At 37.4% G+C, this 19,062-nt stretch overlaps 1 protein-coding gene across 1 annotated transcript in view; it reads right to left on the bottom strand.

Annotated features, from left to right (window-relative positions):
- Window positions 1-19,062, bottom strand: part of LOC109376043 (dystonin-like) — a gene marked incomplete at its 5' end in the record, with an annotated part of 28,423 nt that overhangs the window by 5,072 nt on the left and 4,289 nt on the right. Inside the window, 13 exons of the mRNA XM_019631706.1 lie at window positions 353-552; window positions 1,491-1,562; window positions 2,893-3,010; window positions 5,723-5,740; window positions 6,657-6,731; window positions 6,908-7,062; window positions 8,329-8,491; window positions 9,304-9,467; window positions 11,129-11,258; window positions 12,790-12,978; window positions 13,680-13,823; window positions 17,266-17,394; window positions 17,904-18,098. Coding sequence (XP_019487251.1) covers window positions 353-552; window positions 1,491-1,562; window positions 2,893-3,010; window positions 5,723-5,740; window positions 6,657-6,731; window positions 6,908-7,062; window positions 8,329-8,491; window positions 9,304-9,467; window positions 11,129-11,258; window positions 12,790-12,978; window positions 13,680-13,823; window positions 17,266-17,394; window positions 17,904-18,098 — 1,752 coding nt within the window. The remainder of the gene's footprint in view (window positions 1-352; window positions 553-1,490; window positions 1,563-2,892; window positions 3,011-5,722; window positions 5,741-6,656; window positions 6,732-6,907; window positions 7,063-8,328; window positions 8,492-9,303; window positions 9,468-11,128; window positions 11,259-12,789; window positions 12,979-13,679; window positions 13,824-17,265; window positions 17,395-17,903; window positions 18,099-19,062) is intronic.

Here is a 19,062-nt window from a genome sequence, read left to right as displayed (position 1 = left end):
AGTAAGAATATAATAATTAAAAATAAGTGGAAAGATTTGATGGCAAATCATTCACATCAAAAAATAAATAAATAAAATAAAATAAAAAATAAATAAAAATGAAGTTTTAAAAAGAAAAAAACAATCTGAAAGGTAACCAAAGCACCTGAATAGATAGTCCCTAAATGGACCATAAGGGAAAAAGCATACATTTAAAAAAACAAAACAAAACAAAAAAACCCTTTATTTGCCATGTTGTGAGAAGGAATACAGTAATGTGGTCCTACAAATTCTAGGGTCTTGAAACACTCAAAAGTATACTCTAGACATTGATTGTATAGAAGAAGGAAAACGTTTCATGCCTGAGTCCTACCTTGGGTGTGCTGGTGGCAGGGACCTGTGGGGAGGCCGCCTGGCCGGCCTGACTGGACACAGAAGTTGATCGGTTGGGCGAAGCTCCTCTCGACGAAGGCCGTGACCTTCGGCCCCGGGGTCGGAAAGCAGCCATACCCTGGCTGGCACCATCTGCTAAAATGAACTTCTCCCGAAGCTCCATGTTGGTCCTTCCTTTAGCTGGATTGAGTAACACACAACAGTGCACACAAACAAAAGAGGAAGGAGAAAAAAGGTGCTCAATTTTTTTGTGTGGGAAGAACCACCACCTGGATCCACAGATACGTTGAGGATTTCAAGAACATCTTTTTGCCATGCCAACTCCCAACTCAGCATAACAAAAAGGAAAATGCATTCCTTTACAATGCATTCCTTTTGGATACAAGTAAGTTTGGGAAAGGAAAAAAAAAAGTGTGTTTATTCTAACACTAGACACCAGCCAGAATAACCACTATTAAAGAAAGACTTGGCATGAAAATGGAAAGCTCATGCTAAAATATTGTTAATCCATCAGCTACTGATGCCCACATGGGTTCATTACCCTTCCCCCACACTGGGAAAACAAGCCAGTAAAGCAGGGACTGTGTCTTTTGCATGTCCTACTGAGGTAAGGAGAATGCCAGCATCTGAACATTGGGATTAATTAAACGATAGAATTACATGGAACGAGAGATGGCTTGTTTATCACCGTGACAACATATAAAACTTTCCGGGTTTTCACTGATATGAGGCGGCTAGTGTTTTTTTTACGCTATGCCTTGAAAAACTCTGTTTTAACCAACATGCAATAACAAACACCAGACCCAAGAATCCGTGAGGTAATCAGTGATGCAGCACTCATACAAACACATGTGCACATGGAGAACACGCCACGAGAACCCAATGAGCCACGTGTTAGCATGTGTTCGATCACTTCTTCAACACCTAGGTGTGCAACACACCGCAAGCGTGTGAAATTTCCAGAACTTAAATTTGGAAGCACCAGCTCAGCTGGATATGAGTTAAGCCATACGCGATGGATGGAGCATGTTATTTTAAAACAAATAATTAAAGCGAGAAATGTAAAAGTAGGAAAGAGAAAAAGTAAGAGGGGAGAGGCAAAGAGACGGGTTGCCAACCTATAGTAGGCTGAGTAGTGGTAATTGAAGAGTTTGATTCCGAACGTAACATTTTACTCCCATGATGATGAACTAGAAAAAATGACACAGGATACCAATCACGTTAAAGAATACTGTTAGCAGGAGAAGAAACACAGTACAGCAGTTGAATATGCAAAGAGTGCTCAGATCAGGCGTTTAGCACACAATTGAGAAGAACAGTTGCATCAGGAAAAGCACTCAAAGGTTTGACTCAAGAAGAAAAATGTTTTAGGGAGACTCTGCCACAGGCACGCTAGCTTTTCTATGCCGCCCAAAGAACGCTACATGTTCTAATTTGTTTCATAAATGGAGCTATGTTACCTTAGGCTGCCTTATTTTCAAAATATAAAACAAAAAGGGAACTTTTGTCATTTTACTCCTTTGCGGTTTTATCTTTGACTTGCAGAGGGCAAAGTTTCTGGGTAGGGTTGTCTAACAAGCCGTGGTGGCCTTGGCCGAGAAGGAGGTCTGTGACAGCATAGGAGCTCACTCTGATATACCTGTGTATTCAGATGCCAGCACTGAAACGGGAGGCCTGCTGGAGGAACCCTGACCTCCCACTTGGTAGCCTAACAGTGCTGGCTCAAACATTTGTCATTGTTTGTTGAAAAGGATTAAAAGGAGCTCACAGGTTTAAGAAAAATCACAAAAATCTTCTTGTTTGTTTTTTTCAAAGAAAAATGGGCCTACTGAGTAAATGGCAGCTAACTAGAAATTGTAATCAGATGACCACTTGTAAGGTACTCAATTAAGAATTCTAAAATTGACGATAGGATCTGAAAAATAAGGAAAATTTAAAAAGCTAACCAAGGGGCTCTTTGACTGGTACATATGAAGAGAGCTATACTATTCTATGTTTATATTTTTAATGCTTTACTCTGCAACTTCAAAGTAAGAGTCAAGTCAGTAGTTATTTTTTTTAATTTTTAAATATTGCTTCCCTCATCTCCCCATAAATTCATAAAAACTTTCACTATTCATTATCTTCAGTTTTCATCACCTTCATTTTCTTTCCTCTTACTTTTCTATTTAATAACACATGAAATCCTTTCCCTGGTTGGTGTGATTGCTCATTTTGAAAATTGCAGAAGGGGGCATCTCATGAAGAAAATCTATTCTAGTATTTCCTGCCCACCGGTCTCATATTTATCCCAGAGAAGTAAAAAAAAAACAAAAAAAAAACAAAAACAATGAGAAGAACATGGTTTCCATGACTGCCACAAGTTCTCTGGGAACTTTCAGGCTGAATGGCCAATGTGAAACCTTCACAATTGTAATAAATGACCAAAATTATATCCAAGTATGTTTTTTGATACTGGGAAATAATACAAAGTTGATATACTTTTATGGTGTTATTATCTTGACATTATTATCTCCTTACCCCTGCAAGGATCATTTTTCACTAAGAATTCATCAAGCGCCATCCATCCACCTCCAACACGAACCATCACAGTGCTTCGGAGGATTCGAACAAGTCGCAGTTGCTGGGAGTCTCCAAACTGTGAAGATGAAGAAAGAAGAACCTCTAATTGTCAACAGTAATTCTAAACTCAAGGATGATGTGTAATCTGTAGAAGCTTAAGCAACCAACTTTAACTTTTTGCTTAGTTCACAGCGATTAGTAAAATCTCAGAAAAAGGGGTTTGTAATGATCTGCGTTAGGCTGCTGCATGCTGATTTAGCCCAAAGGAAACAGTGTGAAAAAGATAACAAAGGTTATCAAGTATATTAAAGATTTCTTCTAAAAATAATTTTTCTTTTTATGATAGACACAACATTAGTAAGGTGGTGATTGAAAAAAATGTTTCTAGAAATTAAACACAGCCATGAAAATAAGCACTGGTCCACTCGCCCAGGATTTATACAAAATAAGATGATTCTAAAGAAAGTCAAATAAACTCTGATTCTTCATTAAAACTTCCTCTTACACTAAAACTGTTTGCCACTGAATTCTGTGGGAGAAATCTTCATAAACTCATTTTGTTTTCTCTAAGAGCAATTTTGACTTAGGGATATAAAGTAATAAGTGAACATGAAAAATAAAATTTTCACAGCCAAATAAAAGTTCTGCATCACTAATGATCTGGCAAACCAATTTGTTAAAGACTGGTTAATGTGCCGTTTTAGATTACTGTAATATTAGAATAGTTGCTGACATTATTAATGATACAGCTTTCAAATCTAAAAGGCTTTCTCTTAAAGCTGTTCTCACAACTGCTGACACTAATAAGCAATTGTCTTCCTCTTGCCCTTTCAATGGATCTCCAATCTCTTGAATGTGCTATAAATTCTCAAGTCCTGAATAAATGTCTAGACTACAGGTAGTTTCTGATCATAAAGTTTATGTGTTTTGAAAGCCCATGAGAAATGATTTTATACTTTTAAATCATTTCTAATAGGCCCATGTCCAACATATAAAAGCCACCACACTGAATTTCACGGTTGCCAACCCAGCAGATACCATAGCAAAATGAACAGTCAATTAAACATAAATAGCTTCTTTTTTAAAGCAGGTAAAATACAATTGTGACTGACTATTTGTCTGGGCTCATGATGGATAAACAGAAAACTTTAAGTAGAAACAATCTGCTACTTTTCAATAAGCTTTACCACTGAGTTTCAGGAAGCAAAACCTAAAACAAAGCCAACCATTCAAGACCCTGAAACTCAGAAGGACCTATAAAATTAGTTCCAGCAGGAACTCATGCATTTTACATCAAACCTTTTTACATTGCTATTTCTAGGTCCACCTTTAAGCCTTGAGATTTAAACTTTCCTATAATTGAACCTGTTCCTGAAATGTAATCAAAATGTAAAAATCAAAATATATATTTACTTTGTTAGAAAAAAATTTGGTGCTGCTAATAAGCAAAGGGAAAGGAAGGGGTTTAAAGAAAATTACCCTTAAGGAACCAGATAATTAGACCAGACACTTTTGGTCCAAGATTGTGTTCAAAATAAAATTTTTAAGGAACTAAATAAAGTGCTTTATACAGATGAAACTTCGATTCTAACAAATATGAATGACTTTAAATTTTATTTTAAGAAGGCATTCTCGAGACAACTAACATTGTCTTCAGAATTTCCCCAAGATCCAAACTGTGTGACAAGAAAAATTAGACTGATGTTGTTCTTTGTGCTTTCAGTGAAGAAAACCTTTTGAGGCTGAGTGTTACATTCTCTCCACAAATAAAAGGTGTTATCCCAATTGCTAACTCAGAAAATAAGGATGGAAAAGTAATTATGTATGATAACTAGTGGAAGATTTAAAAACCACTATTCAAAGTAACTGAAATTTCTATTTGAAATAAATTATGTGCTTGCAATAAATGGGGAATCATAGTAATCTGAAGCTTAAGATGTAATATGGGCTTAAAAACAGTGGCAGAGTAATATCTAATATGATATAGTCAGGTACTATGAATAGCACAGTTCTTTCCAAAAGCAAACAGTAAAAAACTCTTCTCCTTGTTTAAATCAAAACACAGTTTCTCTTGTCTTTAGTTCTAAAACTCTGATCATGGTGCAGTTTCACCGAACAGTTTATAGTCACTTAAATGTGAGGTCAAAATGGCACAAAGACAGACTTCAAGATTCCGTATAAGTTACAAGAGATACATTCATTTCCTCAAAAGGAGTAACCATTCAAAACCTCCAGGGTTAAAATTTACACTCAGAGGATGTACTGCCCTAAATCAATGATTTAGAACAAATGGACAGTAATAGCTGCTTTGGAGAGAGCACATCACGTGTGGCTGAGTGCCATGGAGACGGCTCACTGCTCTGTCTTTCCATGTCACTGCCCAATGCTGATCCTTGTCTAGCTACCGTATCCCATTCGTTCTCAGTGTTCAAACACCAATGAGGCTATATAGAGATGTGTGTTCCAGTGAGTACTTGCATAAAATATATACGAATAGTATTATAAAAAATGGGGACTGAAAATTGTATTTGTAACATGGCTACCAGCCACGCTACAATTCATTATCTGGTTTGCTTAAAAGTAATCTCCTCATTTGAGACACAAGGCAAAAAGGAATCCTGGATCAAGGACCCTTAATAGCGTTTACAGAAACACCACGCCAACCAACAATGTAGTAGCTAGGGGGGCAGCATGGGAAAGATTGGCCATTGGCAAGCTGTAATGACTATGAATTAAAGTTTAAAAAAAAATCATTGGGAACTTGAGAATACATTCCACTGGTTTATACCTGATTTCCCAGGAAGAACTGATAAAAAAAAAAATGAAAAATGGAAGAAAGATATAATTAGTTCAACAGAAAACTTTCCATATGGCTCTAGAACACACACACACACACACACACACACACACTCACACTCACACTCCTGGCTTCTAGATATAGTATCTAGTTTAGAGATGTGCAGGTTTCCAATTTCAAACCTGATATTCAAAACATTTTTCTATACTAATTTTTTAAAAAAATCTTTGTTTCAAATGTGAGTTAAAAATTCAAATACTTAGATGAATAATTTTAAATGTGGAAATATACAAATAGGAATGAACGTTTCATTTGTAAGTAATATACTGTATTAGGGAAACGCAGCACATTTCCGGTCTAGCTACTACGTATAAGAGATTTTCCAAAAAAGAGAAAAAAAGAGAAAGAGTGATGAAGTCACACTGGTCTTCAAGTAATTGTTTTGAAGAAGGTGAACCAAGTTATTGAGATTTTGAATACTGAATAAAAGGGAAAAAGTCACCGCACAAGCGAAAAACATTGCCTCCTTTTCATATTTATAAAAATGAGTCACCATTTTTAACTTCATGGTTCTGACTTGGCATAGCTTTGTTATTGGAAATATGAAAACTTACCTCTAATCATAAAAAATTATATTACAAAGTAATATGAAGCACAGTAAATATGAGATGTGTTTTCCTGTGAATACTTTTTCCTTAAAAGTAATGTACATGTTGTACATGTCAAAGATATGTCATTATATACAAAATGCAGGCTATTTTTATGCAATTTAAAATGACAGGAATTAGAAATTCATATGCCATTAAATTTTGATCTGAAGTAAAAGTAAATATTTAGCATTCCTGGGAAACAACGCAGATCAAATTATATACAGATTGTACATTTTTATCCTTTAAAGAACTCCAAGGTTATTTTGAAAACTTACCCTGTATTTGTTATCTCCAATCTGTTCAACTTGGAATCGTTTTGCACATTTACACTTAGCTACCTGCCTTGTCACCTGCCAAAAACAATGAGATATCCACTTTAATGTTAATATTACATAGTGAAGCCTTTAAACCTTGACACAACTACTAAACGTGGAGATCAATAAAGTGGCTGCATGAATTGTGCATGCTATCTGGGCAGAACATACTACAGTATTATTGTTGTAGGGGGTGGAAAGATAATGAGTACCTCATCTTCGATTTTGTCAGCATCAGTGATAGGTTTATATGCATCTTTATTTGGGTGAAGGGCGGCTACAAATTCATAGTAATCAATATACCCATCACCGTCTCTGTCAAAGATGTCTGCAACTGCACTCATCTCCAGGCGGCTGGTTGGGAACTCTAAAATTTTCAAAACAATAGTAAGCAGCATTACTGAGGTATAACTGACAAAATTGTAAGCTATTTAAAGTGTACATTGCAATGATTTGATATAAGCATACATTGGGAAAGGATTCCTCCCATTTAGTTAATTAACACATCTATCGCCTCACATATTTATCTTTTTGTTTTTGGTGAGGACACTTAAGTTCCACTCTCTTAGCAAATTCCAATTGTACAATAGAGCGTTTTCGACTCCAGTCACCATGTTACGCATTCGATCCTCAGACCTTATTCATCTTACAGCGGAAAGTCTGTACCGTTTTACCAACCTCTTCCTGTCCCCACCACCTCCCGCCCCTGGCAAACCATTTTTATACTATTTCTGTGAGTTTCACTTTTTAGTTAGATTCCACATATAAGTGATAATTAAGATACTCTCAGAATAAGCCATAAAATATTCCCAATGAAAGTTTATAAGGCCTGCTACTTATGATAAAATTTTACAAAAAGATTAAGTCTTTAACAAAAAAGTAAATAGCGTAACTTGTGAATTCTGCCTCAAGGCATTCTCGACTGTGCATTTTAATCTTAATGTGGCTGGTTAAATTATCAGGGTCAGCAAATATATTAAAGTCCTTTTTAAAAAACTGATTTACATCATAAATTATTCCACTATTATGTGACCTAAATTTATCTTTAGTTACTGCTGGGTTGAATCATTTGAAATTGCTGGGTTTTTAGGCTGAAAACTGTTTAATCTTAGTAAATGTCACATGGTTCAACTACCACTTTATTTAAGAAATAATTTATATGAAATATATTTTAAGAATGATTTCCAGTAACACATACCAGAGATATCACATACACACATGACTGAACCATCAAACAAGAAGATGTTTATATTGTAGAGTTCTAATTTCCTACTAATGACAATGTTAGATCAGAACGTGAATTAGAATGAAAAAGAGACTGATTTGCATTTATTGATTTCCCATTATATGCCAGGCAACACAAATAATTTAGAATCAAATGCTACTAACTTTATTATACTGAGGCTACAGCTTCAGTCGTGTGAAGGAAGCTATGGTTACACAATCAGTTAAGTGCACCTGACTCCAAAGCTATACATTTTACCAAGGACACTTTTTTTGTTTGGTGACTTTATAGCCCAGTTTAAACGCGATGCTTTATTAGGAACACAAGCGTACTGCCCCCACAATTTTACACTGTGCTTATTTTCTTTAAAAAATTACATCAGTTTCAGTCACTTCTCTTGGGACTTACTTGAGGAAAGAATCCCGTCGATAAATTCTTGTCGAGTTATTTTCCCATCCTGATCTTTATCAATTCTCCTGAAGAAGTCCATCACCCGAGATTTCTTGTGATTCATCCATCGCATGTATTTTTTGCGCCAGATATCAAAATCGAAGTTAGCAAATTCCCTCAGCTGAAAAGTGCAGATGGTGTTTTGCTTGAGTGAATGTTGTGCTCAAGTTGTATCTTATACTATATGAATGATGTTATTTTGAATGATTCTCTAGATAATACACATAGCTTTCCCACTTCAAAGAAAGGTATGATCTTGCAAAGGGGACTCGTCAGAAACATTTTTCCCTGTCAAGTTTTATTTCATTGCTGTCACTGGTTTTCCTTTACAAATAGAGGAAATGAATAACACTCTCAAAAAGTCAAAGTGAAAATTTCTGAGAGTGCCAAAGTCACAAAAGTTGTGGTGTGCCGCAGTGTAACACACTAGTAAGTCCTACGTTCACCGGCTAGCAGGCCCAGCTCAACAGCACTTACATAACCCCTCACTCTCTGCTATTTGCTGTTCTAACTCCCCTGGACTTCTCAAAACTCCCCAATTTCAGAACCTGAAACTCTAAATCTCAGATCATACAATACATATAATGAAAATATCTGAATTGTAAATGGCTATATTTGCCAGTTAATACCACCAAGGAAACATATGTCAAGCTAGATCTTCTCTTGAGCCGGCTTCCGATTACGTTAAAATGTATTCGTTTCCTACTTTACTGATTCCCTAAATCCAAGTCCCATATATCAGGTTCCCCCCCTTCACACATACCCTCCACACACAAAATGTACATACTCGTGGTATTAACTTTAGAAATAAAATATGCACTCAAATAGCCAGAGTTTGCTTATCTATGATCAGGGAAGTTGAAAAATCAAGAATTTGGGCCCTGTGTCATGGTGAATGATGATACGGTGCTGAATATACATGAGTTTCCCCACCTCTTCCAGTCTGTCCAAGGCGTCATTCAACTTCCTCCTCCTTTCCAACGCGAGGAGCCAGACTTGCTGCCATTTGCTCACCAATAAGTTGACCCTGGGATTCTTGGTTTCGATTTGTGTCTGTGATCCAGAGGGATATAGGCTTGATGCTGGGAAGCGTTTTCCTGTTGAAATATAACTTGAGTTAGGATGGCAGTGTCCAGAACTCTGAAACACGATAAGGCTTGGCCATTGTTGTTCCTAGCTAAGACCGGGTCAACTTAATTACTGGGTATTATCCACAGAAACATCCTACTTAGGGGATGCAGAATGTCAAGGTACAAATTCGTTTTACTTATTAAGGGTCACCTACTCTTCATGTAAATTAGAGAAATATATCTTGGCAGGGGCATTTAAATGCTGGAAAGCTCTCTCAATAAATTTATGTTTAAATCGGTTTCCAGCTTCCAATCCATGCCACGTCAGTGACCACAAAGTATGTTGTGATCTTCCTCTCTGTTAAGGAATGATAAAAGAAATCTCCAAGGGCAGTGAGATGTAGCTTAGAATCAGTTATATAAACCTAGCTGCCCTTCTTAGAAAATAAGGCCGAAAGGAGCGCAGGTGAGGCCAAGAGACACTGGGCAATTGTTTAATCAGAGCAAGAGACTCTACAATTCCAATCAAACATGGAAGTGTGTGTAGGATCCCAGCTTTCATCCAAGTCCATTATCCACTGAGATTGGGTGTTTCCTATGCATACTCACACCCCAATTTCCTACCTTACTAATGTTTTTTTCCCTCTGTCTGGCTATTTTTCACAAGTTTCTGTAACTTCCCAGAACAATTATCTCAATACATTTTCCTCAGTGAACTAAACAGTTAAATGTGGCCTAGAAAAATCATTGGCCTAAGGTCATACAGGAAGTCGCTGTCCAAGCTAGGACTTGCCTAGAATTCCTAAATCTAGGGTTTTACATGTATAAACACATCAGTGGCTAATATTTATTGAGCATTTAACTATATTCCAGAAAGTATGCGAAGCACTTAATACACATGAACTGATTTAATCCTCACCACAGCCCAATGAGGTTCTAATCATCTCCTTTTACAGATGAGAAAACTGAAGCTCAGAGAGAGTTTAAGTAACCCCTCCAAGGTTACATTTCCCAGTTGGTGGGGACAGCTAAGGAGTCTGTCCCTAGCATTCTTAACCACTTTGTTTCCTTGCCACTTTCTGCAACATATTAACCACAATAGATCTGAAACCAATTTTTTTTTATTAAGGCATCATTCAGAAATATATAAAATGTATGATATAAACTGAGCTTCTTTTAAACCTTCTCCAAGCTATTGTTTTTAATGTCACTTTACTGCGTCAAGGCAGCCGGAGAAGTAAAGAGAGCCTGAAGTCATATGAACATGGGCAAAACCTATCAGATTGCTGGTCACAAATGAACAGTTAGTCATAATCTTTATCCAGGTCATGGTCATTTCTGTTCCATTCCACTTTGAGGTTGTTTATATAATAGATGCAAAATGAGACCATTCAAAAGGGCTGATGATTTCTGTTCTTGTTGCCAATTTTTCAGTTTCTTCTAGCTAATCTGAAAGATACACTTCAAGCAAATGAAATGATATATAGAGACCTGGATGTATCTCTTTATTTTTAAATAAATTGCTACAGAACTTGAACCCACATTTTCTTTCAAGAAAACCTTTTATGAAAGAGTGCTCATGTCGGAATCACCGATTGCTCTGAAGTTTTGTATGGTAAATCACAATAAAAGAAAACCAGCTTCCTTGCTTAGCTATGTTCATTTTAAAGAAAGTGGTCACTGCTTACTTCCTGCTCGTCCCTTATCCAAGACTGGAATATGGGACTGTAACGAGGGAGGATCAGCTGTTCTCCTCTTGTAGGTCTTGGTGACTTTATCCACATCAGGTTGTTTTCTGGTCATTTCCTCCATGAAGCTCTGAAATGAAAGAAATGATATCAATTAAATCCAAGTATAGCAGAGAAAACCACTTTTAGAAATGAACTAAATACAAAAGGATAAAAGGACCCTGTTATTGGGTTGTCAGAAAAGTCATGACTTTTTCTATGTATTTTTTCTATGTATTTCATTGCAAAAATGCATCATGACTTTTCCAACAACCCAATTACTGAAAAAACAATATGCCATCATGTTTTATCTTTAGGGGAAAAAACATCTAAAGCATCATAACATAGTATTTACTCATTTCTAAAGAACACTAAATGTTATATGGCTGGTAAGTAATTACAGCATTACAAAAGTAATTTGTTTTAGTTTGAAGACCCCACAGGGGAGAGGCTGTGTTTGAATAACAAAACCTGCACCGTGTACCAACCAGGATCAAGCATCCAAGCTCTTCCTGAAGGGTCTTAAAGTGAGCATTTGTCTGCAAAGGAGCTCATTAACTGAGGTGGTCCCAAGGACTCTTCTGTGGCACATCTCACCTACACATTTGAAATATTTAAGAAGGTTTTGAAGTACAGTGACAAAAAGTATCCACATTAAACGTGGATCTATTTTAAATATTTCTGTCAATGCATATGCTAAGGAGGGTAAAAATAATTCATGTTAAAGGGTATATTTAAAAGGCCTGAATATCTTACCATTTCTTATCTCGTTTCCTTAGGCTTATAATTATCACTGACTAGGTATCCTTGTATCTAGAATATGTGGCAACAGCAGAGGCTGTGGTGAAAGTGATGGGGAAAGGAGGACGCAGGTAAAAGTGAAGTGAGACATTTCTGGAACATTTGTCACAATGGAGAATTCTGATCACTTTAAGACCCCTGATCACAGAGAACATGGCCTGAGACATTGCAGGGGCCTTACAGACATTGATATCTTATACTTTTATTAAATGTAATAGCCATGTTAACAGCTTAACCAACTAAGCTAATACAATGTTTCTCTTTGTGAATGTATATGAAACTAACAAGCAAACAAATAAATGAGAAATAAACCCATAATTTCAGAGTTTTAAACAGGTAGACTATACAGGAGAAGTCATTTTTTGGAGCAAGATGATACAGATATCTGTTTGAAGTCCTGATGGTCATCATGGGAGATGTTTGGCAGAAGAGAGTGGAAAATGCAGACATGGAGCACTGAAGCAGAGAAGGGTGAGATCGACAAGAGAGAGAGCAGGATGAAAAGGAGTAGAGCTGAGGACATAACATAAGGAGAGCTGACATTTACAAAGCAGGCAGTAGGGCGGGAGCCAATCTGTGACAGCGCCACAGGAATGAGCTTGGGGAAGGTTAAGAAACGAAGAGGCAAGACCATCAAAATTCAGCAACTATGAACAGAAAAGTTTTAAGGCAGTAGTAGAATTTGAAACCCAGTTGGAAAGAGCTGAGGAGTGTGTATGAGGAAGTGAAGGTAATAAGCACAAAGCAATCTTTTGAGAACTACAGCAGTGCAAGAAAGAAAGTATCTGAGAAGACAGGTGTTAGGGAGATATTTATTTTACCTGGTGTTCTGCAATGAGGGCTTTCACCTCTTCAATTTCCTGAGGGATGACTTCCTTATCCTTATCACTCAGTGTAGTTTCAGCCCATTGCAACCATGCTAGCAATGCTTCCAACAATTCCTGTTTAGCAATGAGCCCAGCCAGAGCACTTGCTAATCTCTGCTGATGTTGCTTCGCCCAGGCCAGCACCTGTTGGAGAAGCAGACATTTCTTTGAATTTATTCCATCTTAGTGAATAATTTAATTGATGTAAAATACACAGGATTTAAATGTAAATTAGGATCATCCTGGGCTAGACCCATAACGCTTCCAGTCTTTCTAGATCCCATCTGGTGTACCAAGACCCAGCTGGTGGAGGATATGGGAGCCCTCTGTGATGGTCATCAGCGTCAGAAGTTTAGAGATGTATGTCAACTGCCCAGGCTTCCTTTGGCTTTCTAACTTAAGTTCAAATATGCATTTGCTGAAGGAACAAGTATGCTTACTCCATGCAGCACAGAGTAGAAATTAAAATAGCTAAAATCTTAAACACGGAATTAATTCACTTTGTGTATGCAATTCATTCCACAAGCATATACGACTCTGAAATATTATGCAACTCCCTGATTATTCAAAAGACACAATGTGGAAATGGGACAAAAATCTGTACAGTGAACCAAGTATTTGCCTTTTCATGTTTCAGGGACATACATTCAAATTCCTTTTAACTTTTTGAAGGAAATTGGACTGCAAAGACTGATAATACACAGAAGGAGGGCATTTTAAAAAACGCCTTCCTCTGCAGAGGCCTCATGCTCCCGTGGCTGTAAGTGCATCGTAACTGTTGACTTTTCCATACCCCGCCTCTCAAAGTTACTGCTGCTCTAAAGATGAGTTGAGACTACACTGACCTCCTCAAACCTGGCCCGGATGATTGTTATCCAGTGCTTAATGGTGGTGATGGAATCGGGGTGGCAGATGGCCAAAATGGCGTCTCCCATACTGGTAGCTTTATTGAGTGCGGCTCGTTTTTCTTCCAGTTTCTTCATGAATTCCTACAGCAGAAACAAAGACTTCAATGAGCTGCTGGCACTGACTGAAAACGAGACTCTGGTGACATTCGTTTGACGGCCAGTTAAACAAGTACATAAGAACGTCAACTGGTTCCTTCACAGCTGGAAATAATGCACTAACTGGGGAGGTAAGGGACAAAAATAGAAATACACTTCCTAACAAGTTATTTTAAAATAAAAGTATAAGATAATAGCTTATGCTTCACAAATTATATTAGAAAAACACTCCTGATTTTTGATATATTATAATTATATTATTAAATTTAAAAAAAAGCCTTCTAACAAGTGAGACAAGGAGGTATTTAAAATATCATTAACTGTGTCAGGAATGATATGAATACACACAAAACAAAAATGCCAAGGAAGAGAGAAGGCTGGGCAAGACGCTATAAAGGGCTGCAGGTGTGGCAGAGAGGGCATAAATGTCCAGGTGGGAAGGTGTCGGGGTGGCTGGAGAAGTCGGGAAGGCTGGAGGGAGTGTACCTGACCACGGGCAAGCCCGTGTGAGAACCGTCCTTTTCAAAGGCCGGGAAGAGTCGCTCTCCCCCCCAACAGGATGAATCAGCTTCGAGAGGTGCAAGGAAAGGCTTTTGAATCAACCTTTTTATAAATGTCTCACACATAACTGTACTTTCTACCATCAAAACTGTATCCATAGATACATGGATCATAGAACTCTGCAAGGGTGGTTAAAAAATGAGGACATTTGCTGGGAAACAGGTAACGTGCTCCCCAAACCTCCCACTGAATTTCAAGCATCCACAAATACCCCAATCTATCTAAAACCCCACGCTAAGGAGGATTCCTTAGTCACACTGACAAGGGGCGCCAGAGGCTGCAAACACTGCAGACACTCATGCTACTCATGCCATGTGACTGGGGTGATCGCCTGAAAATATAGCTAGCTGTTCACTACAAAATCTAGTGACCTTTTGTTTTTAACCTCCGTGAAGCAGCTCCGTCATGTGCCTCTTAGGCATTGCGCTAAAATTATTTGTTTTCATGCAAATCTACTAGATGTTAAGAGCCACAAGGATCAGAAGACTGTGTCTTACTCAATCCTGTGTCTTTGTGATTGAATAAATGATTTTTAACCTTTTAGTCACATATTTTTACAGCTATGGAGTCAAGGTTCAATTAACGGCATACTCCACTAACATGACCTACTTTTTAACTACCATGACGTACTTCTAAAAATACCGGGGTGCCAAAAAAATGTACACATGACTTGTATTCATCTTTTGTTATCGGTATATATTGAGTATTACAATTTTAATACAGTTTTTTCCTTTCTTAAAACGTGTATACATTTTTTGGCACCCTCTGCATTTTAATTTCCCCGACTATATACCCTCTTAAATAAAAGAACAATACACTTTACTGGAAAGAGAAATCCAGAGGTTAATAACAGCTGTACTTTTCCAGAGGGCAGCTGATGTGATCATGTACTTTCAATTCCTCTTACACTTAGAAGAGCCTGGTCCTGCTGGCACATTAGGGACTGAACTGCCAACTCCCCTCTATGTTCTGTGCTCTTCCAGTCTCATCTGGGTGCTACTTTAGGGGTTTGTGCTCACGTTGGAAAGCTCGCTATTTTCAGAAATTGAATTATGCCAAGAAGCCTCTAGTCCTGTGGCTGAGAAATTAAATAAAACATTCTAACTTGTCTGCTCCCCTTCTCCAGATTTCCCAGCGCTGTTCCCCTCCCCCAATTCCCCAATAAAAATCTTAAAAAAAAAAACAAGTTAAAAACATTCTGTTGTTCTCCTACTGGTGAATGTATGAAGGGAAGCCAAGGAAATGAAAATGAATGAATAACGTTCCTGTAAAATATCATTACGGAGAAGCCCTTTATAAAATTACACGTTATTTAAATAGCTTATGCTATTTAAAAATATTTGAAGATAATTACAGTAAGTCCTCACTTAACATCGTCGATAGGTTCTCCAACTTAAAGCAAAATGACTTAACGGAACCAGTGTTACCATACTCTAATTGATATAAACAAGAGTTAAGTTCCTACAGCATCTTATCAATGTTGTAACGTAACGACATTATTGGAAGACCCACTGTATTTGTACAAACCATTGCCTGTGCTCTGGATATCTGCCTTTTGATGTTTCTAGGGGTTTCCAGGTTCTACTGTGAGGATGGTGACCCCACAAGTGGGCTCCTTTCTGTAGGGTGTTAGAAATGAACCCTGGGCTACAAGGGGCTACTCTGAGACCTACACCTAAGTGCATTAGAGGAATCTGTGCTGGCTGCTGGTTAGCCAACAGTAATACAATACAAATTAGATTTTCAAAATACGGAACTGAATAAAAAATTTACAAGTTTGACGTAATTTTCCTCCTCTTACACTCCAGCTTCAACTTTATTATTTATTTATTTATTTATTTATTTCTAGCTTCAACTTTAAATGGTGTATGTAGCATTTTAGTCCTCCAGATAATATCATACAAGGTCACATCACTTTTATTAATGACAAGGCAATATTTCATTGCTATAGGTTACATAACCCTTCATTGAGAGAACATAGTAATTAAAATAAGACTCCATAGATGATGTAACACATGCTACACTGGAATTAATGATGTATTTCCAACTTAACCTTGAAAGATGGGGTTACTCAGTGGTTAAACAGATCAAGTTAATCAGAAATGCGAGCACCAATACTACATTGAGTGTAAACACTGCAAATTCCTGATTTTTCTGAGTCAAAGGCTAAAAAACATCTGTTAAGAGCTATCTGAACCACTCTCTTAAGGGTTTTGCAAGTTCTATGTATTATCATTGGAAATATCTTGATCTGAAACTCAATGGCCAGATTTTTACTTCATTTATTCAATAGTATATCTGTTTATTTCATTTTTTTAAATTTACAATTTATACTAGAGTTCGCAAAAGAATTTAAGATGGTTCTTGATTAAAACCACAACTGACAAGAGGCTTAAAAATAAAATTTGAAGACCAGTTATAAAATTACCTTCTTTTCTTGCTTACAAAGGTCAAAATTATTAATTTACAATTCTAATGGTATAACTCTGTCAAACTGCTCATTAAGGAAGTCTCATCTTTGAAATACACATAAAAGTGCAAAAGTTGACCAATTTGGGTCAGAAGCCAAGTAACCCCCTAGAAAAATCAATGTGCTTCCTAATGATAGAAAACAGAGTAACAAATTTTAGAATAACCACCTTCCTTATAAAGGAAACATAAAAAGATAGCTACACATACCTGAAAATAGGTGCATGGGGACATACTTATGCAAGCAAAGTGGACACTGGCAAATTCTCAAATGTACCAGACCTTTAATTACTTCTCAGGAAGGACAACATTGATGCAGTTGATATTTGCAATCATGAGTCTATTTTCTCTACTTGGAGTTTCTCATTTAGTTTTACTTCGCATTTATGTAACTCACTTTATGTTGATCAATAAGAGTCCGAAGAGCGTCATCATCGTCTGGGAGAACACCATGGAAACGGAGGGTTTGCTCTGCCTCAGCCAGCCACTCCAGGAGGGCATGTACCACCGAGTGAAATTCCTCTGCCTAACGGTGCACACAGACACACACACACCCCAAATAAAATTCCCAAATATGCTTGTTAGTGTAGTAGCTCCTTCCTCTCCATGAAAACAAAGTTTTATATTTAAATTGATTGATTACATGCACTATTCCCATTAAAAAGTTACAGACATATGGCACTGTGTTTTACAAATGTAAGGAGACATCTAATCTGTCAGAATGGCCTCCACGAAGAATAATTCACCATTTGAACAATCTGATTTCAGATGTATGGCAGCCCATTATACATACAAGCTGAAAAATTACTCAAGCGCCAGTGCAGATTAGAAAGCCTCCTTCTGTGGTAACTAAAATTTTGGAGGAGGGGACCGGGAAGCGGGGGAAGGACCAAGGCAATGAGGCCCTAAGAATCTCCTTCTCCATGACTGTCCTGGTTAAGAAATGAGGAGTTTCACTGTTCTTCACAAGACCAGTTCTTGCTGAGGTTTCAATGCCTTGTCACTACACCCAGCTATACTTTACATGACTTTTACCTGGCGCAGAGCTGCTTCCAATCGTGTTTGCTTCGATACAGAAAGTGCACACACGGTCTCCCAGCGTGTGCTTAATTCCTGCATCTGAACCTTGACCCAGGAGGAATCGTCTCGGCTGCCTTCTACGAGCTCTCGGGCGGAGCGTTTCAGGGCCTGTACGCTGCTGGTTCTCTTCCCCAATTCTTTTTGGAAGCCCTAAGAAAACCATTATTTTTGTAGAAATTCATTTTTTAAATTACAATACCAAAAGAGTAAAACATCCTGTTTGAAATACATGTGTGTGTACATAACATCATGTACAGATCTCTGAGACCTACTGTTGAATGAACCACGTTTTTCACAGCATCCTTAGACATGATACTGCTCCTGTCAAAGCACTGTTACAGACAGAGTCTTGTATACATTGCTCAATCTTGTAATTCTCCTGAATGAATAGCCTTATTTTTTAAATGACACATTGGATTTAAATAATGGTGGCCACACTTCTTCATTTCAATTACACACACACACACACACACACACACACACACGCGCGCATCAAATTCCTTTTTTCTATGATTCATTAATATGGTGTCCCAATTCCTCTCAAACTGTTAGTGAATGCCAAGTGTGTGTTGGCTACCGCACTATTCTTAATTAGTAAACGTATCTAACAGACTAACAACTAAGCAATGCTGGGGTTCTTCACAGGGTCCCTAGAGATAATGGCAGGGAATCTCATAGAGAATTGGCATGTAGTTCTTTTTCCTATAACATGCTTTCACCTTTCCTGAGTATCCTGAGTACTAACTTATAATGTTTAATTTTAGAAGCTTAAATCCTTTTCTGTCACTTTGGAGTAAAAATTTTTTGTGTCTTTTTTCCCATCAAATTTGGATAAACTTTGATGTGCAAGTTTGATGTGTGGCTTCTTTTGGCCACAGACGTTATGTAAGAAATGAGCCCAGGGTTCTTCATTTCTGATCCAAGACTCTGTACATGCAACTAAATCTTTCAAATAACCAACTTTATGTATAGAATAAAGCTAAGTTATTTTTCTTAAAAATCACCACAAATGAGTATTACCAAGCACATTTTATAATTTTGGCTATAACTGTGGGTTTCTATTTTGATACTCAGATCATTCATAAAAGAGAGCCCATTAAAAACAATAAAAAAA

The sequence above is a fragment of the Hipposideros armiger genome, unplaced genomic scaffold (genome assembly GCF_001890085.2).
Source record: "Hipposideros armiger isolate ML-2016 unplaced genomic scaffold, ASM189008v1 scaffold_1040, whole genome shotgun sequence".
Classification (NCBI taxonomy): domain Eukaryota; kingdom Metazoa; phylum Chordata; class Mammalia; order Chiroptera; family Hipposideridae; genus Hipposideros; species Hipposideros armiger.
Note: the sequence above shows the minus strand (reverse complement) of the source record. Positions and strands in the feature narration are given on the sequence as shown.